The 24,265-nt window shown below is 44.9% G+C and overlaps 1 protein-coding gene across 1 annotated transcript; it reads left to right on the top strand.

The window, feature by feature from the left end:
* Nucleotides 1-1,927: 1,927 nt before the first annotated feature.
* slc7a1a (solute carrier family 7 member 1a) lies at nucleotides 1,928-23,346 on the top strand. The gene is made up of 12 exons (XM_056284427.1): nucleotides 1,928-2,114; nucleotides 2,525-2,707; nucleotides 4,570-4,728; nucleotides 6,790-6,967; nucleotides 7,365-7,498; nucleotides 10,764-10,986; nucleotides 13,970-14,106; nucleotides 14,345-14,447; nucleotides 16,473-16,678; nucleotides 17,427-17,578; nucleotides 19,418-19,526; nucleotides 21,078-23,346. Exons 1-12 carry the CDS (start codon nucleotides 1,928-1,930, stop codon nucleotides 21,272-21,274), a joined length of 1,968 nt encoding a protein of 655 aa, XP_056140402.1. The 3' UTR covers nucleotides 21,275-23,346.
* The last annotated feature ends 919 nt before the right edge of the window (nucleotides 23,347-24,265 follow it).

Genomic DNA, 24,265 nt, shown 5'->3' with positions numbered 1-24,265 from the left:
ATTGTCTGAGGCCCGGGTTAACAACGGCCACCGTTGGTACCGTGCCCTCACAGGGTACTGATGAAAACTGTACAATCCGCTGTGGCGACCCCTGAAAAACAGGGAACAAGTTGAAAGAGAAGAAGAAGATCAAATTAGATTAGATTAGATTAGATTTGATTAGACAGTTTTATTAATTCCCCAGTGGGGAAACTCATTTGCCACCAGAGCAACTCATACAGTAAACAAACAATATAGAAATGAAATTCGCAGTACACAACAAATAAATAACACCATAAAATGCTATTTGAGATATGATTAACAGTTGAAAAGTGCTATGGATTTCCACCACATCTAAAAGTGTTCAGTAAAAAAAATCTGACCACTGCTGGAACAAAAGCCGTTCTGAGTCATTCAGTGGAACACTGAGGCACCACTAGTCGCTCGCTGAATGAGCTTCTGAGTCCATTAAAAGCACTGTATAATGGATGGCCTTCAAAAAACAGAGCTGTTCTTAGTTTGGTCCTTGTTTTCTTCTCTACAGTGACCTCAAGTGTGTCTGGAGTAAGGTGAATCACTGAGCCAGCCTTTCTGATCATCTCATTGATCCTGGTTTTGCCATCTGCATTGATGCTGCCCCCCCCCCAGCAAAGAGGACACTAGCTAAAATTCCCTGATAAGAACACATGAATAAGCTTCTTGCTGATGTCAAAGGATCTAAACTTCCTCTTGGCTGAACCTACTTGAATAAAATATCAGTGTTCTTTTTCCAGTTTAATTTACTGCCCAGGCAGTACTGACCCTTAATTGTCACTGGGAAGACCTCCTCCTTTTTCCTTCTGAAATCAATAATCAATGCTGTGGTCTTCTCAACATTCAAGTTTTTTAAAAATTGCATCACACCGGCTGACAAATGATCCAACCTCTCTTTTATGGGCCAGGTCATTACATTGGTTAAGTAGACCCACTAGGGCAGTGTCATCCGAAAACTTTTGGATTTGACCAGAAACCTGACTGTGGTTATAGTCAGCGGTATAGCGTGTGAATAAAAAGGGGGATAAAACCATGCCTTGTGGGGCTCCAGTTTTAGTTTAAATATTGTCAGGCAGTTTGTTATCGAGCCTGACAAACCAAGGTCGAGACAAGATAATCTAAGACCCTTTGCGATAGTTGTGTTGTGCAAGGTCAACTGTTCGCTCCATTAGTATTATTATGGGCAATCTGTCATTCAGTTAAGTCTTTTCTCAGCATTGTCAGGTTTACAGTTTATCTAATTTCCCCGCGTGAGCATTATTTGTTATTCACTTTATCAAAAATTGCAATGAAAATTGTGCAATTTTGCATTTTGAAAGAAAATCACAAAAAAATCACAAAAATTATGTTTGTTTTTTTTAACATCAAAATTTAATCACCTTAACTTCCCCTACAACAGCCAAGTTTTTGTGGTAGCGTCACCAAGTCCCAGCAGGCGGATGAGCAACAGTCACATCAATAATGTTATCACATGTTTTGCACCGTCCAATCAAATCACATCCCTCCCTATGTTTTGTCCTGCGGTAATATCCCCGTTCACTTGGAATTTGTCACATTACAGAAGCAAGATATCCTCTGAATGCCATTTCTATGTCGTGCTCAATCAATGTCAAATACATGATTGTGAAAATCCCAAATGGATTACTTGGAATGTCTTTAACAAGGAGAAGCTAGAACAGGTAGTGGCCATTATTTAAAATTTAAAAAAAAGTTATAAAAATGTCTTCACTGACACCATGGGCAAGACATTTGACGTGTCACATTCAAGTTATTCATCTACCTAACTGCCTGTTTTTCTTTTCTGTCCCCTTCAAGGTCTGAGTGAGCTCTCCCTCTCTCCCCTGTGACCTCTAACCTCAGATTGCCCCCCCGCCCCCACCCTGCCCCCTCCCCTGCATTGAGGTCTCAGTAACCCATGGCGCTGGAGAAGCTGCTGGGATTTGGGAAGCAGCTACTACGGGTGAAGGTGGTGAACTGTAACTCAGAGGAGTCGCGTCTGTGCAGATGTCTCAACACGTTCGACCTGGTGGCCCTGGGCGTGGGCAGCACGCTGGGCGCTGGCGTCTATGTGCTGGCCGGTGCAGTTGCACGTGAAAATGCAGGTGAGATACACTGCAAAGAAGTTAGACAGTTGGTGCACTCTAACTACCAGATTACCTTAAATGCGCCCTGATTTAAGCCACTTTTAAGCCACTCTGACTTTGTTTCATTTCTCAGGTGATGCACTCCACTGCACTTTCATTTTCCTTTAACTCTTAAGTCAGTGGTTCCCAAACTTTTTCATTTGGGCGCCCCTTTGGGTAAATGGAAATATTTTGCACGCCCCGCTCCCCGGCTAGCTTGGTGACAATACAGTTGTGACAAAATGTCATTCCGTTCTTTACTAAATAATATAATCCACTCCAAGGTGCACGATAACACACACTGCGGAGCCAAAGAACCCCCCAATGCGTCGAAGGGTGGTTACATAAGCTAACATAGATCTCTTATGACTTGATCCCCCACCCCCCAGGTCCTGGCATCGTTCTGTCCTTCCTGATAGCAGCTTTAGCCTCCGTCCTGGCCGGCCTGTGCTATGCTGAGTTTGGCGCCCGTGTTCCCAAGACTGGCTCGGCCTATCTGTACTCCTATGTCACCGTGGGGGAGCTCTGGGCCTTCATTACAGGATGGAATCTCATCCTCTCCTACATCATTGGTAACAACAAACACACACTTCATGTTTTGTCTCTAATCTGTTTTTTTTTCTTTGTTTTCTTAAACTGGTCATCTCAAGCTTTTTTAATACAAACAAATGTCCGTGTCATTACTATCAATCACCGACTATGGTAAAACAACGACTCCGCTCGCTCTTAATACATGAAAACGTTTGCCTCTCTGAAAGCGATTGCATTTTAAAAAACAGTGTCGGTTCAATGCAAAAAATCTCAAGCTGCGCATATGAACTGGCGTGTTTTAATTCAGTCAGTAGTGATTGGTCCACCAGAGAGGAAGAATGGAACTTCCTCTCTCATGGACCAATCAAAAGGAAGCTCTGCTGGGGCGTCCGGGTGGTGTGGCGGTCTATTCCATTACCTACCAACACGGGGATCGCCGGTTTGAAACCCCGTGTTACCTCCAGCTTGGTCGGGCATCCCCACAGACACAGTTGGCCATGTCTGCGGGTGGGAAGCTGGATGTGGATATGTGTCCTAGTCACTGCACTAGCGCCTACTCTGGTTGGACGGAGCGCCTGTTTGGGGGGCAGGGGGGAATAGCGTGATTCTCCCACGTGTTACTTCCCCCTGGTGAAACTCCTCACTGTCAGGTGAGAAGAAGCGGCTGGCGACTCCACATGTATCAGAGGAGGCATGTGGTAGTCTGCAGCCCTCCCTGGATCGACAGGGCATGTGGAGCAGCGACTTGGACTGCTCAAAGAAGTGGGGTGATTGGCCCGGTACAACTGGGGAGAAAAATCCACACACAAAAAAAAGAAAGAAAGAAGTTCTGCTTTTTACAACAAAGATGGTAAATTAACACAAGATAACTGACATTTATTTAGCTTGCAAGCAGTGATTGGTCCATCAGAGAGGATAAGGGAGAAACTTCCTCTCTGCTGGAGATCAGACTCATGTAAAGATTCATATGAATGGGAGTGCAGTGAAAATGAAGAGGGCACAAGAATTCTGGACATGACCAAGAGTGATATTTTGTTTATTTATTTTTCTATTTATTTTTGTTTATTTGCAGCAACAATACAGGTAAGCATTGTTTAAGGTTAAAACGAAATCTCGCAAATTTTATACCTTATTTCCGTGTATTAATTGTAGCTGTGGCATCTCAATTACATACACAATACCTGTCAATGTTGTCTGTGTCACCGTAGCCCGCTATAGCAAACAGACTAGCATGCATTGTGTGAGAGCTCAGCCAGTCTGTCTGGTAGATCTTCCTCCATCCATCGGTGTCTTTTTTTTTCCCTTCCACCATCCACTGATGTCATTGGGTGGTGGAAGGCAAAAAAAACACATCGATGAATGGAGGAAGATCTACCAGACAGATCGGCTGAGCTCTCGCACAATGCATGCTTGTACATGCTTTAGGGCTAGGCTAAGCGCTTAAAAGCACTATATAAATGTAATGATGATGATGATGATGATGATGATGATTATTGTTATTATTATTATTATGTAGGCAATGCAATGTAGAACAGCTCTCTTGTTAGGAGAATGTCAGTTTCTCAGTCAAGCTGAATTACACCGACGGGGCTGTGGTTTTAAAAGACTAGCTAGACCACCAGCACTCACTGGACATTCGGATTATTAGTGGCAAATTGCCCTTCAAGGGCTTCTAGCCAGAGGTAATTCGGCTCATTTAAACCGCTGTCCGTGGTTAGGCTCGGAGTTTTCAAATCAAAAATTACAGAACAAAGAAGGCTATTCAAAGGAAAAGAGTGAAGAAAAACAAAAAACAGTATATACATTTTACAAGTAAATATGAATGAACGCATGTGTTATGTGTTATCTCTCTCACTCTCTCTCTCTCTCTCTCTCTCTCTCTCTCTCTCTCTCTCTCTCTCAGGTACCTCCAGTGTGGCCCGTGCATGGAGTGCTACCTTTGATGAGTTGATAGGAAGGCAAATAGAGCATTTCTGTAGACAGCACATGTCCATTAATGCCCCAGGGGTGTTGGCAGAATACCCCGACATGTTTGCTGTCGTTATCATCATCACCCTTACAGGTATGGGAAAGAACAATCTCTCTCTCTCTCTCTCTCTCTCTCTCTCTCTCTCTCTCTCTCTCTCTCTCTCTCTCTCTCTCTCTCTCTCTCTCTCTCTCTCTCTCTCTCTCTCTCTCTCTCTCTCTCTCTCCCGCCCATATGAAGCTCATGACCCTTTCGTCTTGTCACTGTGACAAAATGCAATTTCCACAAGCTGTAAACGCCATTCCTTTCCACTGCTGTTCCCATTTGAAAACACAATTCTGTTACTGTAAGCACATACATACTGAGCATACTATAACCACTGGCGATGTGTGGGTCGACCCGCAACCCACGGGTCGGGCGGGTTAGGGTAAGCTTGGAAAATATCACGGGATCGGGTGAGCAGGTCAAAAAGAGACAACGCAGTGTTCAGAGTAAGTTATAAATAACTTCCAGAAACACTGTGTGCGATAGGCTTGGCTGTGCGATAGGCTTGGCTGTGCGTTACGAGTCCACCTTCTCTTCCACTCTCTCTGTTTCTCCCCCTCTCTGTCACTTTCTCTCTCTCTCTCTCTCTCTCTCTCTCTCTCTCTCTCTCTCTCTGTCACTCTCTCTTGCTCTCTCTGTCACTCTCTCGCGCTCTCAAGGCGTGTGTGTGTGTGTGTGTGTGTGTGTGTGTGTGTGTGTGTGTGTGTGTGTGTGTGTGTGTGAGCGAGAGGGACAGAGTTTATGTCTTCAATGATAGATTACTTGTTTTGCTGCTATGCAACAATAAAGAACACAGTTTGGAACAATTCGTCTGTTTATTTAGTTGCCTAGACCCAGATGCTATTAGGCTGAGGTACAATAGCCTATGCCTTGTAATCAGTGTGTTATGCTGGGCAAGCGGCCTAAAAATGAACCAGTGCAACACTTTTCATTTTGCTGTGGCCAAAACTAAATTTGGAGGTTTGTGGCTAGGGTCATGTTCGGGTTATGAATTAATGCATGTTTTAGTGGGTCAGGCGATGTGGAAGGGCTCTCATAATGGGTTGGGTGGGTCAGGGGGTTAAAAAAAAACCTGACCCCGGGTATCCGGGTAGCGTAGCAGTCTATTCCGTTGTCTACCAACCTGGGGATCGCCAGTTCGAATCCCTGTGTTACCTCCGGCTTGGTCGGACGTCCCTACAGACACAATTGGCCGTGTCTGCGGGTGGGAAGCCGGATGTGGGTATGTGTCCTGGTCGCTGCACTAGCGCCTCCTCTGGTCGGTTGGGGCGCTTGTTCAGGGGGAAGAGGGAACTGGGGGGAATAGCGTGATCCTCCTAAGCGCTCCGTCCCCCTGGTGAAACTCCTCACTGTCAGGTGAAAAGAAGCGGCTGGTGACTCCACATGTATCGGAGGAGGCATGTGGTAGTCTGCAGCCCTCCCCGGATCAGCAGAGGAGGTGGAGCAGCGACCAGGATGGCTCAGAAGAGTGGAGTAATTGGCCAAGTACAATTGGGGAGAAAAAAATGGGAAAATTAAAAAAAAAAAACCCTGACTTTTGCGTCACCAACCAGTGTTCCACCTTCACCTGGCGGCATGGTGACACAGTGGCTAGCACAGTCGCCTCACAGCAAGAACATCCTGGGTTCGAGTCCTGAGGTTGTCCAACCTTGGCGGCCATCTCGGGTCATCCTCTGTGTGGACTTTGGATGTTCTCCCTGTGTCTGCGTGGGTTTCGTCCCGGTGCTCCGGATTTGCCAAAGACATGTAGGTCAGATGAATCGGCCATACTAAATTGTCCCTAGGTGTGAATGTGTGTGTCTGTGTGTGTGTTGGCCTTGTGATTGTCTGGCGGCCTGTCCAGGGTGTCTCCCCACCTGCCGCCCAATGACTGCTGGGATAGGCTCCAGCATGCCCGCAACCCTGAGAGCAGGATAAGCGGGTTTTATAATGGATGGATGGATGGATGGATGGCTGGATGGCTGGAATGACACCTTCACCCCCAAACACAAACAGACACAACAGTTCACATCACCAAATGACAGAGCAGCCACTGTAGTAACCTACCATGCAAGTTTACGTGTACAGTTCATTCATTCGCTTTCTATCCACGTCTCTCTCCCTCCCCCCCAGGCCTGCTGGCATTCGGAGTGAAAGAGTCAGCGATGGTGAACAAGGTCTTCACATGCATCAACATCCTCGTCCTGTTGTTCGTGTTGGTCTCGGGTTTTGTGAAAGGGACTCTGAAGAACTGGCACATAGACCCTGCAGTCATCCTTAACGCTAACATCACCAACAGCTCCAGCTTCAAGTAAGCACTGACGCTACAGGAGCGGACGTTATATCAGATGTTTTATCGGTTGATGAATCGATTAGTCCACTGATTGAACCATTAAAATAGTTGTTGGTTGCAGCCATCCTTTCTCACTTTCAAAGGTCAAAGTCAAATCTGTATATTTGTATAAACCTAAATCACAGTTATGGGCTTTACATTTGCATTACATTGACTTTCTTACAAGTAAATGGAATATGGCGCACGTTATTTTTACACCTCCACTTTGGATAAGGAGTAAAAACTTGGCGAGAATGTCTTCAGGCGAAAATTAATGGGAGTAACCTCAGGAAGTGCATAAGAGGAGGGATCCCTTTCTCAGACAGATAGGCGTAGGAGTAGTAATGTTTTTTTTCTTGCATATTTTTTTTTTCAGTGCAACAGTTTCGATGCCAACCAAGGACAGTATAGGAGTGGGTGGGTTCATGCCGTTCGGCTTCACAGGAGTCCTGTCGGGCGCCGCCACCTGTTTCTACGCCTTTGTGGGCTTTGATTGCATTGCCACTACAGGTCAGTGTGGGAGGGCCTCAAAAAACGATGCTGTTTAGCCCCTTTTTCTTCTCTTTTCTGCACCCCTCTCTCTCTCCTCTCTCTCTCTCTCTCTCTCTCTCTCTCTCTCTCTCTCTCTCTCTCTCTCTCTCTCTCTCTCTCTCTCTCTCTCTCTCTCTCTCTCTCTCTCTCTCTCTCTCTCTCTCTCTCACACACACACACACACACACACACACACACAGAGTATGTAAAGTAGATTTGTGGGTAGTGTAATTGGATCTTGGTTTGAGGTCATTTCTACCTCAGGGCTGTCTGAATATCTCAGAAGGTTACATAAGAGTGAAATTGTGCAGAGTAAAGCAGCGGTTTGGCTTGTTTGGCCTAAATCTGTGACCCAGGTCAGCGCTGTAAATAATCATGTGGGTGTGAGGTACAAGTTGCTCCATTTGTGTCTATACGGTCCCCCATGTGCGTGTGTGTGTGTGTTTGCATCCATGCATGGATGTTAGTGCGCTGAACAAGAGGTTTGAAGCAGTCTCTGAATTGTTTCGACAGCTCAAGGCCTTTTGTGTTTAGATAGAGAGAACGTTTATAGTTGGGGGGGTTTTTCTGCAGCATTCCTGCTCTCTGCTTCTCTGTCCTGCCACTCTCGCCTTTTCCCACCCCTCCATTTCCTGAATTCTAATTGGCTGAGGGTCGGTCCTCACCCCCAGCAATTGCCAGTGCCTGTGGAGGCATGCTTGATATATCACTCATGTACATGTGTGTGTATGTGTGTGTTATGTTTGCATGCATGCTGGCCCAAATAAAGTATTCATTTAAGTCTCAATTCCCTTCTTGAACCTGTTGTTCACATATTGATGGTTTATAACAAAAACCCCAAACCACAAGCAACAAAGTAGCTGAGGTTTCCCTCTTTCTGTTCTCCTAACCCCCCCCTTCCTTCTTTCACTCTTTTTCCACTCGCACACCCCTTTCTCAATGTTATCCTCATGACCCTTGACCTATCAACGTACATTTTCCTTCAGGCGGTCGGTTATGTATAGTGGAGCAGGACGGGATCCGGACGGACAAGTTTAAATCGACTTCATTATCGCTCTGTGCATTCGGTGCAGAACAAGAGCTCAGTGTTCCTGTAAGGAGCGCCGTTGCGTAATCCCCTGCAGCGGAATAATTGGCTGGTTCAGTTTTCTGGGAGTGCAGGAAAATAAGCTCCTTGTTGAATTGGTTGAAAAAAATTCCACAAAAAAAAAGAAGAAAAAAAGATGTATACTAACGCAACTATGTACACAGTTTCCACATCTTTAGAAATTCCTCCAGCAGCACCAAACAATCAGAACAACGTTCAAGTTCAAGTTTCACGTAACTGTCACATACATATAAAAAGTTCCATGTGCCTCCAGTTGCAATGAAATGCATATACCCTGGCTTTCTCATATCAGGAAACAATAAATAAGAAATTAGGAATCCCAAATCACTGAAGTTATGTAAGGTTCCTGCTGTTCGTTATTCTGACGGCCTGGGGGTAAAAACTGGCTTTGAGGCATCTGGTCTGAGCTCTGATGCTCTGTAAGCATTGCCCTGACAGAAGGAGTGGGAACAGACCGTGTGCTGGGTGGATGGTGTCCTCCATGACACTCCAACAGGGCCGTCCTTCTGCAGTCAGGTTGCCAAACCACACCAGAATACTTCCAGTAAGGATGCTCTCTATGGTAATCTGATAGAAATTGACCAGGGGCTTTTGTGGACAGGGGGTTAGGGTCAGGGTTAGGGTTAGCCAACCCTAGCCCTGACCGACCAGAGGAGGCACTAGTGCAGCGACCAGGACACATGCCCACATCCGGCTTCCCCACCCGTAGACACGGCCAATTGTGTCTGTAGGGACGCCCAACCAAGCCGGAGGTGACACGGGGATTTGAACCGGCGACTTCTGTGTTGGTAGGCAACAGAATAGACAGCTACGCTACCCGGATGCCCCTACACATTTATTTTAAAGTTTTTTTGGGGGGGTTTTTTTGCAGTTACTCCCAGTGCATCAAGGTTAAGCAATTTTTGCTCACAACCAAACTGGTGTCAGCAGTCTGGGGTTCACCTGGACTCCATTTGTCCTGATGAGCTTCACATGTGCATTGATGCAACGCACAGAAAACTGCTGGAACCTCTACCGTGTCTGAAACCCCGAGCCAGAGGCCTGTTTACAGTATCTAAATTACCAACGTGCAGGTCTCAGCCCAAACCCACAAACTCTGCTTTCACTGTGTATTTTTACTTATCCAGATCTGTGGTTTACAAGACCGCTGACGTGTGTTTGTGTGTTTTTGTGCAGCTGCTATATTTGTGTGGACCAATTTGAGTTTCTTAAACTAGAACGAGCGGGATTTCACCCCTTCCTAAAACGAGCGTGGAGGTCAAAATGACCGCTGGCTTTTAAACTCTATTCTGTCAAGATGAATACCCAGTTGAGATATTAATGCATTGCATGTGTTAGTATGTCTGTTAGGAAACAACTGACACCAAAATTAAAATTTTAACAACTTTAATACTATTTTTCAAACAATTTAAAATGGCCGCTGTCCAATGCCTGTAAATACTGCAGCACCTCGGTGGTAGTCATGGTGCGTCTATAACCAGACATGTTGGCAATAATCAAAAATGAAGTTTAGACTGTTTCTCTGCGCTGGAGGGCGCTAGTGTGTTTCTGGGACAGAGCAACGAACTTCGCGAAGGAAATGACACGACCAACGCGCGTCATAAGTAGTGTCATGACGCGCAGGATGACGCGCAAATTATGCGCGGTCATTTTGACCGCTCATGGTCGTTTTAGGTAGAGCTTATCATAACCTTTTTTGTGCAATTGATCTAAAACTCATTTTAATGCAAATGTCTGCAATTTTAGGAGCATTCAGGGAGCGGAGGGTCTGTATCCCCCCCCCCCCCAAAGTTATTGAACTTTGACAATCCAAAACGGTCAAAATGACGACCTTGTTAACAGGAAGAGTGACATGTTGGCTGGTCCTCACTTTAAGGGTCTAGTTCAGGGTTAGGACTTGGGTTTAGGCAATAGGTTAAAGTTTGGGTAAGGGTTAAGGTCAGACATTTAGTTCTAATGGTTAAAAGCTAGGGAATGAATGTAGGCCAATTAGGGACCTTTCAGGTATAGAAAACCCCACATATTGTCAGGATATGTGATAGGAATTTTGCCGCTTTCCATTTGTGTGTGTGTGTGTGTGTTTAGTAACTTAATGACTTCCTTAACACCGCTGTCACGGCACTGCTGATGTCCCAGGTGAGGAGGTGAAGAACCCGCAGAGAGCCATCCCCATTGGCATCGTCTCCTCTCTGCTCATTTGCTTCGTGGCTTACTTTGGAGTGTCGGCTGCCCTCACCCTCATGATGCCCTATTACCTGCTGGACAGCAACAGCCCCCTTCCTGTAGCCTTCAAATATGTTGGCTGGGAGGGAGCCACATATGCTGTGGCAGTAGGGTCGCTTTGCGCCCTGTCCACGAGGTGAGGGCTAACACACATCTCTCTCTCTCTCTCTCTCTCTCTCTCTCTCTCTCTCTCTCTCTCTCTCTCTCTCTCTCTCTCTCTCTCTCTCTCTCTCTCTCTCTCCCTCTCTCACACACACACACACACACTCTCACACACACACAGGTCATCCAGTTACCGTTTTCATTGGTCACATCTTTGTGTGTGTGTATGTGCTTGCGTGCGTGCGTTACTATATTGAGCGTACACACCTAACTCGAGGGCATTTGATCCTCTAGCTAAAAATATAAGTACACATTTGTCCAAATATATTACGCCATCAATCTCTGCCATTGTTATGTAACACCGAGGTCGATATCATCAAGAGGAAACACTCTAGGTTTTCTTTTTATTACTGCTTTGACGACATTTTAAATGTATTTGTGTAGCCCTACATGTAAATTGACTGCATTTATATAGCCCTTTTCTGGTCTACTGAGCGTTGTACAGTGTATGCCTCACAGTCATCCATACACACACACACACACACACACACACACACACACACACACACACACACACACACACACACACACACACACATTCATACACTGATGGAGGAGGCTTCCATGCAAGGTGCCCACCTGCTCATCAGGAGCAGTTAGGGGTTCAGTGTCTTGCTCAAGGACAATATGACATGCTCTCTGGAGGAGCCGGGGTATCGAACCAGGAACCCTCTGATTGCTAGATGACCCGCCCTACCTCCTGAGCCATGCCGGCCCTTGTAAATCCCAATTACACTCTCTTTAGAGGTCTTTAGATGCACACAGTGGAAAAAAGGTCGATACAATTGGTGACAACAGACAACTCTCTGTCCTTAAAACCACAATTCAGTTAATGTGCAGCTGTTTTAATGTGAGATCAGTACATGGAAAACATTGCAAAACAGAATTTTGTGTCACATTTGAATTTATGAACTGTGTAATTTGCATATACAATCCTGAATGATGCCTTTGTTTGATGGAAACTCGCATGTGTATGTCAACCCCTCCTATATAACCCCTTCCACTAAGCGTCATTGTGCAGTTAAAGGGTACATCACGTTGTCTCTGGCTTCAATGTCAGTTTAGTTAAACTATTATATCACAGCAGATGCAAACTCAACTTGCAGTACATTAACCTGGTGGATGGGTGACAGGAAGGGTAACTGATATGTTGAAACCACTCCTGCATGACAGCATTTTACTAACTTGTGTATGCTATATCCCCATGTACTGTATCTTATTTTCATGTGTGTATACGATGTGTGCTGGGTGCATGTTTCCGGCGTGCTATGTGTGTTTACATGTTTTGTGTGTATGCTACATGTCTTTGCTGGTGTCTGTGTTTGTACGTTGGTGGATCCTCTGTCCTGGTCCTCCCCCGCCGGTAGCCTGCTGGGTGCTATGTTCCCAATGCCCCGTGTGATCTGGGCTATGGCCGACGACGGGCTGCTATTCAAGTTCATGGCTACAGTCAGTCCCCGCAACAAAACGCCGCTAACCGCCACCCTCACCTCTGGCGTAGTGGCAGGTGAGACACTAACACGCATGTTTGAAGAAAAAAAAAAGCATCCATATCACAATACAAGGCTTCTTCTCACTGGACCAGGCTTGCAACGGGCTGCACCATTGTGGTCTCTGGGCTGTGTTTTGAAAACACTTCCCAGAAATAGTCTCTCTAAATGTGCAGAGCTGCCAAGCAGTCCCATCACGACAGACTGAAGTAGTAGTACAAAAAAAAACACAAAAAAAACAGGTTTTGATGGTGATTTGCAAAACGTTGTTTTGCAATCTGGTCCTCAATTCCCTCCCTCCTGTTCTAACCCTGCAGATTTTCATTGCAACCCTGCACGGGTGTGGCCTGCTCGGTCAACAAATTATATTGTAATAGTAAATTATGTCAGGTGTGCCAAAGCCAACATAACCTAGTTGAGTAAATCCAATTGGTTGAGTAATTACAAGCAGGCCTTCCTATGCAAGATTATGAAGAAAATCTCCAGGACAAGGGGGATACTTAATGACTGGGTTTGGAAACACAGGTGTAATGTGTAATTTGCAACCCATTTCACATCAGGGTCCCACATGTCCCAGAAACATTGTTGAAGTCATGGAAAAATTGTGAAGTTAGGTTATAACATTTTTACCCATTGAGATGGTATATATATATATATATATATATATATATATATATATATATATATATATATATATATATATATATATATATATATTAGCTGAGATCGTACATTTCTTATCCATATTTTTAGCTGCTGCGATATCACATCAGTATTTGACTGTCGAGGTTTGCACCGATAGTTCATACTGAATTATATGACCTCCTGTGAGCAACAGCTGTGACATATATATCCAAGCAAAAGTCCTGGAAAATATCCTTGAAAAGTCCTGGAAAATAATTTTTCCCAAAAAACTGGGAAGCCTGCACTTAGATTACACATTGAATTCTCATTTCACTGGGCCGAGTCATGGCGGCCCTGGGAACCTTAGTAGGTCCCCTTCTGTTTTGATTCAGTGGCTGTTGAATTTTCAGCGTTTCTGTAGTCATGGTAACCAAACATGACAGAGTTGCACTTTTCACCAGAATGCCGCTGCTTTGGTAACACAATGTACTGAGACTAACAACAGCTCGCAGGGCACCAGATTTGCCGTTGAAGGGAAGGGTGTGCTGTGAATTTTTGCATGCTGGCTCTGGAGAGTCCTAACACGGTTTTCCTTCTATACCCCTTCTCACTTTACCGTACCATCAACCAGACATCTGCCTTCACTTTCTCAACCCACCTTTCAAAGCTTATATTTCTTATCCCCTATACATCCTCTTTTCTAATTTTCCTTTTTCCTCTCCTACTCACTCTTTTTCCCTTCCCCTCTATTTTCAAACTCCTCCCCCTTCACTTACCTTCCTCCTACGGTCCCTCCCCCAATACCTGACATCCTCTCCCCCATGGCTCCCGCCCCCTCCTCAGTCTGTTGGGGTCCATGTTCCCCCTGCCCCGTATCATCTTTGCCATGGCACGCGATGGCTTGCTCTTCTCCTTCCTGGCCCACGTCAGCGAGAGGAAAGCCCCCATAACCTCCACGTTGGCTGCCGGGGTCATGTCCGGTAAGATGGACAGAGAAAGCGGGGGAGTTGGGAGGAGGGGGGGGGCACTCTATGACACAAGATGGAGCCTTTTTTCATTGTTTTATACTAGTAAATAATATGAATTATAGGCTTTTCCATGATATATAAAATGTCTTCTGTAAACATTTTTCACATTAATGGTTTTTTGATTTCAGCCATGGTAGAACAAACACATGCATCATATTTCTGTCTCTCTGTCTCTCTCTCTCCTTCAAAGCCATCATGGCCTTCCTGTTTGACCTTAAGGACCTGGTGGACTTGATGTCTATTGGGACTCTGCTGGCCTATACACTGGTGGCTGCCTGTGTTTTGGTGCTCAGGTCAGTATGAAAATACACACACGAGGCTGCTGGATGTGTGTGAGTTGCTAGAAAGAGATCTTGTATTTGGAGGGTCGGTCAATGGTGCTGGGCGATATGGAAACTATTAAGAATATTACGATAATCATGAGGAATTTTACACTATATATATATATATATATATACATACATATACACACACATATATATACATATATATATGTGTGTGTGTGTGTGTGTGTATATTTCGCCTTCTCACCCTCTTTTGGGTGGTGTGTGTCTTCCTCAAGCTCGGGTCCTCTACCAGAGGCCTGGGAGTGTGAGGGTTCTGCGCAGTATCTTAGCTGTTCCTAGGACTGCACTCTTCTGGACAGAGACCTCAGATGTTGTTCCTGGAATCTGCTGGAGCCAATCTCCCAGTTTGGGGGTCACAGCCCCTAGTGCTGCTATTACCATTGGGACTACTGTGGATGTCGCCTTCCACATCCCATCTAGTTTTTCGCTCAGCCTTTGGTATGTCTCTAGCTTCTCATGCTCTTTCTTCCTGATGTTGCTTGGGATTGCTACATCGATCTCTACTGCTGTCTTCTGTTCCTTGTCGACCACCACAATATCTGGTTAGTTAGCCAGCACCTGCTTGTCAGTCTGGAACTGGACGTCCCACAGGATCTTAGCTCTGCCATTCTCAACCAGCTTTGGTGGTGTCTCCCATTTGGACTTGGGGACTCCCAGTCTGTTTTCAGTACAGATATTCCTGTACACTATCCCAGCCACTTGGTTATGCCTTTCTTTGTATGCTTTCCCAGCTAGCATCTTACACCCTGCTCGTAAGTGCTGGACTGTCTCAAGGGCATCTTTACATAGCCTGCATTTTGGGTCTTGTCTGGTGTGGTCGACCCCTGCCTCAACCAATCTGGTACTGAGGACCTGTTCTTTTGCTGCTATGATCAGATTAGAGATACTATGTGTACTATCCACAGAGGACTGGGGAATAGCTGAAATCACAGCATTGTAATATGGCGACAGGTGTACTCTTAGCCCCCCTCCTAGGTTCGAGGATGGTCATTCCCTCTTCACATAGATGGCCTCTTTGTCTCCCCATTCAAACCAGCGTTCCTCCCTATCAAGGATGTGCACATCCTCATCTTTGAAAGAGTGGCCACTGGCTTGTAGATGGTGTAGACTGCAGAGTCCTGGCCTGACACGTTAGCTCTTCTGTGTTGTGCCATCCTCTTGGCCAGCATCTGCTTGGTTTCCCTGATGTACAAGTCACGGCAATCCTCCTGGCACTTAACAGCGTACACTATATTGCTCTGTTTGTGCTGTGGGACCCGATCCTTTGGGTGGATCAATTTCTGGCACAACGTGTTTTGGGGTTTTAGAGCAACTGAGACACAGTGTTTTGAAAATGGAAAACACACATCTCAGCTTTTCCGACACTCCACCACTGGTTTACACTCAGACAACTGTTGTCCTTCTCCTCTCTTCGATCAGCTGGTGCACTGTTTGGGTGTCTTCCTGGCTTTGACAAACGCTCAGTTAGGATAACCAAACTTAACCAGGAACTGTTTAATGTGGGATTTTTCGCCTTCCTTGTATAGATAGATAGATGTAAGAGTACATCTGTCGCCTTCTTACAATGCTGTGATTGCAGCTATTCCCCAATCCTCTGAATAGTACATGTGGCCATTGAAACTCTAGTTAATGGTCACGGCAATTTGCATATGAAACCAATCGCCAGTTTCGGTCATTATACAACTGTGCTGTTTATAAGGGTGGGGATACCTGCAGTCAGCTGAGACTGACTGCAGGGTGAGTGATGAGTGATGAAACGTTTCTCCCACCAAACTTTGTGTCCAGATCTACTAATTCACCTTTCTGGGACTTCCTTATCTGTATTATTGACCATGCATCAAGACACGGTTACACATGCATATATTGTGATGTCGATTCCGAAATGATATTCTGTGTGTGTGTGTGTGTGTGTGTGTGTGTGTGTGTGTGTGTGTGTGTGTGTGTGTGTGTGTGTGTGTGTGTACATGCCAGGTACCAGCCTGAGCAGCCCAGCGTGGCCTACCAGATGGCCAGTACACAGGAGGAGGTGGAGCTGGGCGACGGCATCAGCGTTCCCAGTATGGGCATCCTGCCTGGCATGGAGGAGAGCTTCAGCCTCAAAACAGTCCTTTTCCCGGATAACCCCGAGCCATCCACACTGTCAGGGTTCACCGTCAACATCTGTGCTAGTGTCCTGGGTAGGCAATCGTGTGCTTTTGAAAGACCCGGCTCAGTTAGTAGGTATATATGCAAATCACATCAGTCTGACAGGTTGAAACAAATGTTCAGTACTTGGGGCATGACCGTAACTGTGCAGGTAATGTCAGGTGATATGGTACTGTTTTTCTGAAAATACGCAAATGGTTTTCAAGGTGGTATCTAATTCTTTAAATATATTTAAAAATCTATTTTATAATTCACTTTTGTCCCCTTTCTGCAAATGTAGCCCTCTCTCTCCTATGTAATTTCATTTGTATGGGGAATAGCATAGAAATGAGCTGTAGTTGGGCGTCCAGGAGGCGTGACGGTCTATTCCATTGCCTACCTACATGGGGATCAGCAGTTCGAATCCCCATGTTACCTCCGGCTTGGTCGGGCATCCCTACAGACACAACTGGCTGTGTCTGTGGGTGGGAAGCCGGATATGGGTGTGCGTCCTGGTTGCTGCACTAGCACCTCCTCTGGTCGGTTGGGGCGCCGGTTCGGGGGGGGGGACTGGGGGGAATAGCATGATCCTCCAACGCGCTACATCCCCTTGGCGAAACTCCTCACTGTCAGGTGAAAAGAAGCGGCTGGCGACTCCACATGTATCGGAGGAGACTTGTGGTAGTCTGCACCCCTCTTTTCCCCTGGTGTCCAGATGTCACTCCTTTTCACTGACCTTTTGAATAGAGAAGTAAAGTCTGCATCCTCCTAAATCCCTCTCTCCTTGTATCTCCTGTTAAGGAGTGTTGATCCTGGTGTTCAGTATACTGGCCGTACAGGGAGGCTTGGCAGTGTGGAGCGTAGCGGCTCTTTGCATCATCTTCATGGTGTGCCTGCTCCTCATCTTCATCATCTGGAGACAGCCGGAGAGCAAAGCCAAGCTGTCCTTTAAGGTCTGGTCTCTTTTGTTAACAGAAAAACCTATTTAGGTAGAAGAGTATGGATAAGCATAGTGGTTACTGGGTGGTTTTCAGGGTAATTACTGGTATTTATAAAGGTACAATCCACAACTGATGCACACAGCGGCTGTCTGTCCCACTTCTGCCGTTGGTTTGGCTGGATTTTGTAGACGATGTTCACTTTTCTTACTTGTGAATGACCAGTTGATGCCATATTGCTTTCAATTTCCTTTGAGGGTTTCAGTTGTACAATACAATACAAACAACTTTATTAACCCCGCTAGGGGCAATTTGTTTGGAGAAGCTTGTGAACATAAAACACAGTAACATGCAAACAAACAAATAACACAAATAATAAATAATAACACCCCAGGGGGCTAAATGTGGAATAAAATCTATAGAAGTACAAAATAAGAAACACAATAAGAGAAACATGATAAAGACAATAAATCAATCTGATAAAAAAAAACGTTATGGAGCATTTAGTAGTCAAGTTGCAACAGGTATGAGTGATTTAGAACAACGATTAGTTTTACAAGCAGGTAAAACATGACGATGCCCTGATGGCAACAGAAAATCCACTTGCTAGAACATGTCCAGAAGAAGCCAAAACACTTGCTGCTTTCTGGAGGATTTGTTGGTTGCAAAAAGAATTCAGATCTCTTTGTTTCCCTCCGGCGATCTTAGAGCAGATTTTAACAATGTTGTTCAGGCTTGTTTGTCTTTTACCGCGGGGCTGTGAAACCAGCAGATAAAAGAAAATCTTAGAAGACTCTCAGTAAAAGATTGATAAAAGTGACAGAGGATGACAGGACTGACAGAAGAGGAATTTCATTCACGGAGAAGGTGAATTCTCTGTTGCCCCCGTTTCACAAGAGCCTCCGGGTTCACATCAAATTTAAGGTGATCGTGGATGATAGCACCCAAATATTTGCATGATGTAACCATTTCCACATTTTCATTATGTATGATGCACTTTTTGATTGCATCTCTGTTATGTCTAAAATCAATAATCAGTTCCTCGGTTTTAGAACATTTAAGCCCAAGAAGTTGTTTTCACACCAAGAAATAAAATCAGTGAGAGCATTCCCATGGACTGATTCTGACCAAATAGCTGCCCTGCCGAGTGCTCCTGCATCCATCAGTTTACATAATAAAAAGTAAGGGGGAAAGAACACATCCTTGTGGTGAGCCTGTGGATATAGCTACAGAGTCTGAGAGACAGCTATTTACAGACACCTGCTCCCTGTCAGTCAAGAAATCCAAGATCAACAACACAAGCTGATGAGGCAAATTAAAATCACATAGCAACCTATCTATTAAAAAATGTGGCTGCATCGTATCGAATGCCGAAAAGTCAGCAATCAAAAGCCTGGCATGGGCTTGTGGCTTTTCCAAGTGCTTATACAGGTTATTAAGTAACGTTTTGCATCCTCCATACCCCTCCCTGCTTGGTAAGCAAATTGCAGTGGATCAAGTTTTCTATCCACAGTTAACAAAACAAGGTTTTTAACAAATTTCTCAAGGATTTTCATCACTAATGATGTTAGCGCAACTGGTCTAAAATCATTAAGTTGCCAGTTGTCTCCATTTCTCAAGGAAATTCACAATTTTGACCCGATTGCAAGATATGTCATGTTTCTTGTTGTCAGTAGGGTGCTCGTGTTGTCACCGTGCTCCAAATAGCCATGGTGGCACACGATGTTATGGATTATACCTTTAAGTGTTAAAAGTATGAACAAGTGATCTCTAAAGCTTCTATCTGCCATGACAGGGGGAAGGTTTGCTTTATCTATAGCTGCCTACTCAGTCTCTGTTTCTGTGGCCTTTCAGGTCCCCCTGTTGCCCTTCATTCCAGTGATCAGCATGTTTGTCAATGTCTACTTGATGATGCAGCTGGATAGGGGAACATGGATACGATTCGCTGTCTGGATGGCTATTGGTAAGTATACTCTGCCAATTTGTGGCTCTCACACACCGAATCTACACCGGATGCGTTTTAAGGCCTACGCAAAACTCGTATCTGAAGGAGCTGAGGAATTTCCATTACAGTCAATGCTGCAGTCATTGACTGTAATGGAAATTCATGCAATCATAAACCTGACACGCTAGTGGCGTGTTAGGTGTCAGTCATTTATTTACAGCTCCATTAAATGTGCACTTCAGGTCTGTGTTTTTTCTTCACTGCAAGTGTGAGTGAAACATGTAAATGCAGTTTTGGATGTAGAATGCAGTCAAAATATAAACATGCTGGGGGTGTCCGGGTAGCGTGGCGGTCTATACCGTTGCCTACTAATGTGGGGATCACCGGTTCAAATCCCCGTGTTACCTCCGGCTTGGTCGGGAGTCCCTACAGACACAATTGGCCATGTCTGCAGGTGGGAAGCCGGACATGGGTATGTATCCTGTGGTCTGCAGCCCTCCCCGGATCGGCCGAGGGGGTGGAGCAGCGACCGGGACGGCTCTGAATAGTGAGGTAATTGGCTGGATACAATTGGGGAGAAAAGGGGGGGGGATACAGACATGATAACAGTGTAGATTGAGAGTTATATCTTAATTCTGACTGCATGGCTGACAATACATTCTCATCCCCCCGCGTCCTATAACGACACTTTTGCCAGAGCATGGATATATGATGTGCAAGGTACCCCTCGGCATCTGTATAGAGATGCACTGGGGGTTCAGCAGACTCCGATGTTGAATGTTCTGTAGCAGTGTTGCATACCTACAGCTGTTTTATTCAGCACCAACAGTTTCTCTCCTAGAATGGTCCAGCCTAATAGGAAATACAGGTTCGGTCGTGGTTAAGTTTCGGGTTATGGTAAAGTAAGTAAGTCAGTGTTGCTACCCAGTACATCTCTTTACAGCTGTATAAGGGTACCTTGTGTGTCCTATATCAACACTTTGGCAAAGGTGTCGTTATAGGATACAGTGGGATGAGAATGGTCTCTGGATATGAACCATATTATGGCCTGGGTATCTCCAACTGAATGTCTCCACTTTAGGAGTAGGTCCAAAGTCAGAAAGTCTGGCTACAGCCTAAAGTGTAAAGATACCGTTTTTGATTGTAAATAAATCCTTTATATTGTGGAAATACTTCACTTTGCATGCCATTTTGTAACAATCACATGACATACCAACTGATAACCGGGTGATGTCAGTGAAACTGTCCGTTGGATGTCATATATGGCGGACTGTTTTCACACCAGTACTGAATATTCACATTTATCTTAAGGTACTTTGATAGGTATAGAAATGTCTGCTTTGCTGGATGATCAGTCAAAATTCACACCCAGCTATAGCAAGCCATGGTTAAGCCACCACAAGGCCAAACATAATTAAATGCAGCTGAAAATTGGACTCGTCCTCATGCAGGTTGTCTCATCTCCTTAATATTCGATAAACTCCATAGTACCTAAGTAACAGATTCTTTCTTTTTTCAAAATCATCATCACACAAATGATGACGTGTTCTCCGTTTCTGTGTTCTACAGGATTTGTGATCTACTTTTGCTACGGTATTCATCACAGTGCTGAAGCAGCTCTGGTCCGCTCCTCTATGGACACGTACACGGAGATGAACGGCTTCAAGCCCTCCCATAACCAGAACGGAGAGGATACGTTGCCAGAGAAGGAGGCCTTTCTCCATCATAGCCTGGAGGCCAAAGGAGATGATGACGAAGACTTTTAAGGACCCAGGAGATTTCAATCCGACCTGACTGCTGTCTGTCAGTATGAAATTATTTTTAACGGATGTTTTCCCAGTCATTCTGAGTTACAGAAAATAACTTTGGCCTGAAAATTCACAAACTCTTGGACCCACCCCACCCCCCTACCTCCTGCTTTAAAGTTCAGGATACCAGGAGGACAACTGGGACTTAAATCATTCGTATGCAAAGATCAATAAGATGTGAAATGAAAATCAGCATATTGCTGTTGTGTTTTCAATAAGTTTCACATCCCTTGTTTAGCTTTACTGAGCTCTACTGGGATAAGGGGTCATGTTGAAGATGTGTGAAACATGACAATTTGTATTAATTTCTGCAAAACTGGGACGTGGTGTTGAACTTTTCCTTTTCCATCCTGGTTCTTAGCTGCCATGTTGTATTTTACTGGGTTGTTTGACGGAGGTAGTGAAGACGTGTGCGCGCGGCTTGTCAGCTTCTGTCTGTTTGCGCCGCAAGGAAATCAAGAGTTCACAAACTACAATAGGATGCAAACATGTATTTTTCCCGCAGCGTTATCGCTACCTAAAAATCTCACTGCCTCTTTTCTTTTCTCTTGTTTAGATATGACATAGTCACTTAATAAATCTGAGAACTACGTAATCCATTCAGCAGCAGTTCAGGTTGGTACCAGCCACTACGGTACAAGCTAAGCTGTTATTGTGAGCTGAATCCTTGTCAGCAGTTGTGTAACATAGTCTTAAATGCTGCACTAACAGTCCTCTATTACTCAGGATACAGTAGCTTGCGCAACACATCCTTAGCCTTTCTATAGTGCGCCTCATATTGTTCTCACCACTAGGGGCAGCTGACTTGTAAGGGTCCCTACATATGCCTGACATGCTTTTTTATTTCCCCACCCGTATTCCGACAAATCCTGCCTCCCGTGTTAGGATGCAGTCTGCGTATTGGACGGTTGAGAAAAAGTTAAATCAAGGTTATCTGCCCTGAATGGGCGAAGATAAAGTAAGGAGAAGAGACGGGGGAAAGGCATTATGGGTAGGACTTGCTGGAATATGGATTGGTAAAAAATAAACCAAAGAACATCTGAGATTCAGTCTGAGGTGTTACTTCAGTGAAAGGTGAGTTTATTTTTATAGCACATTTAATACACGGTGGCGCAGTGGTTAGCGCGGTCGCCTCACAGCAAGAAGGTCCTGGGTTCGAGCCCCGGGGTAGTCCAACCTTGGGGGTCGTCCTCTGTGTGGAGTTTGCATGTTCTCTCCGTGTCTGTGTGGGTTTCCTCTGGGTGCTCTGGTTTCTTCCCACAGTCTAAAGACATGTAGGTCAGGTGAATCGGCCGTACTAAGTTGTCCCTAGGTGTGAATGTGTGGGCCCTGTGATGGCCTGGCGGCCTGTCCAGGGTGTCTCCCCACCTGCCGCCCAGTGACTGCTGGGATAGGCTCCAGTATCCCCGTGACCCTGAGAGCAGGATAAGCGGTTTGGATAATGGATAGATTGATGGATTTAATACTCAAAGGCAAATCAAACTGCTTGGTATAATGGATAAAAACACAAAATACAGAAAAAGAGAAAAAGACATTTTAAAAAAGAAGTTAAAATATAAAAATGTAGATGGATAAATTTGCCAGAACTGGTCAAACAATGACATTTATTGCTATTTGGATGGAGGCAGAAAACCTGAAATTCAGTCCATAAGTACAACTACAGGGACAACTCACAGGAACAGGACTTGTGGGATAAAAAAAATAAAGTAAAACTTGTGCCTTCATTTGTTGTAGATTGTCGGTCTGCATAACAATAAGCACTCAGTCAAGTAATGTGGGTTCCCAGACCTCTGGGCCCTTTAGATGTGGCTTCTTGTAGCCAGACAATTCCAGATTGTGTCTGAGACAGAACACTTTCACACCTGGTGTCAACATGTATTTCCAGTGGCCACTTGTGACTGGGTTTTGCTTTCTTGCTAAATTTGCAGACAGCCGTGTACATCACTTCCGCAATTTCCTCGTTTAAACACCGGGTTCAATAGGAATCCGCAAGTTTATTTTGGATGGACTCTAACCACCAGACAGGAAGTAGACACCTGATGTCACGGCTGCTCTTATAAGCGAGTATCCGTTGTTTTAACTGTTTTGGTCTAGAGATGACGATGACTTGTCGTTTTAATGATGTCAGTGATGTGTGAAGGTGTAATTCCACTTGTGCAGGTGATGACTGCAGTCCACAGTAGTTACGAGATGCATATGCATTCACGCTACACTAATGCGGTCGCGTGTCTCCAAACACCTCCGAATGTGGTTTAGGTGGTTGAATTCTCAACCTGTCTTGGATGTGGTCTGTCTTAGCTGTCTGGTTATGACCCGAACACCCGAAATATATCTCGATGTCGGAGACGAACGGGGGCTTAGACGCCAAAGAGCAAGCTTGTAAGTCTTACAAGAGTTAGAAAACACCAATATGTCCTTGTTGATTTGTTAACATCTGTGAACACAAGAGACAGAAAAGTTCATCAGGTCAACTCAAGGAGAAGAATATGGTGGGAAACTCTGAAACAACCCTGTTATAGAATTTGTTACGCACAACAGGTTTCTTGTTAAAAAATGCCTTTCAATTACCATCAACAGCCAGGGGCTCAGAACAAGTGATTAGACTGAAAGCCTTCCGGGAAAACATTAACGAATCCTGTTGACGGCTTTTTATGTGAGCCGCTTGTTTAAGCACCAAGAAGCCTAATAAGTCCTTTTATGAATACAAGCCTAACCAATATCTGATGATATCAACATGAACAATGGTGTCATCCCGATAGAGGAATGTTAAGAGATACTATGTACACCTTATCAGATGCTACTCGGCACAATAGGCTGAAATCTGATCTGTGAATCTCTCTCTCTCTCTCTCTCTCTCTCTCTCTCTCTCTCTCTCTCTCTCTCTCTCTCTCCATATATATATATATATATATATACACACACACACACACACATACTAATCAGCCAAAC

Source organism: Lampris incognitus, chromosome 8 (assembly GCF_029633865.1).
Source record: "Lampris incognitus isolate fLamInc1 chromosome 8, fLamInc1.hap2, whole genome shotgun sequence".
Lineage (NCBI taxonomy): Eukaryota > Metazoa > Chordata > Actinopteri > Lampriformes > Lampridae > Lampris > Lampris incognitus.
This window is presented reverse-complemented; position numbering and strand designations above follow the sequence as displayed.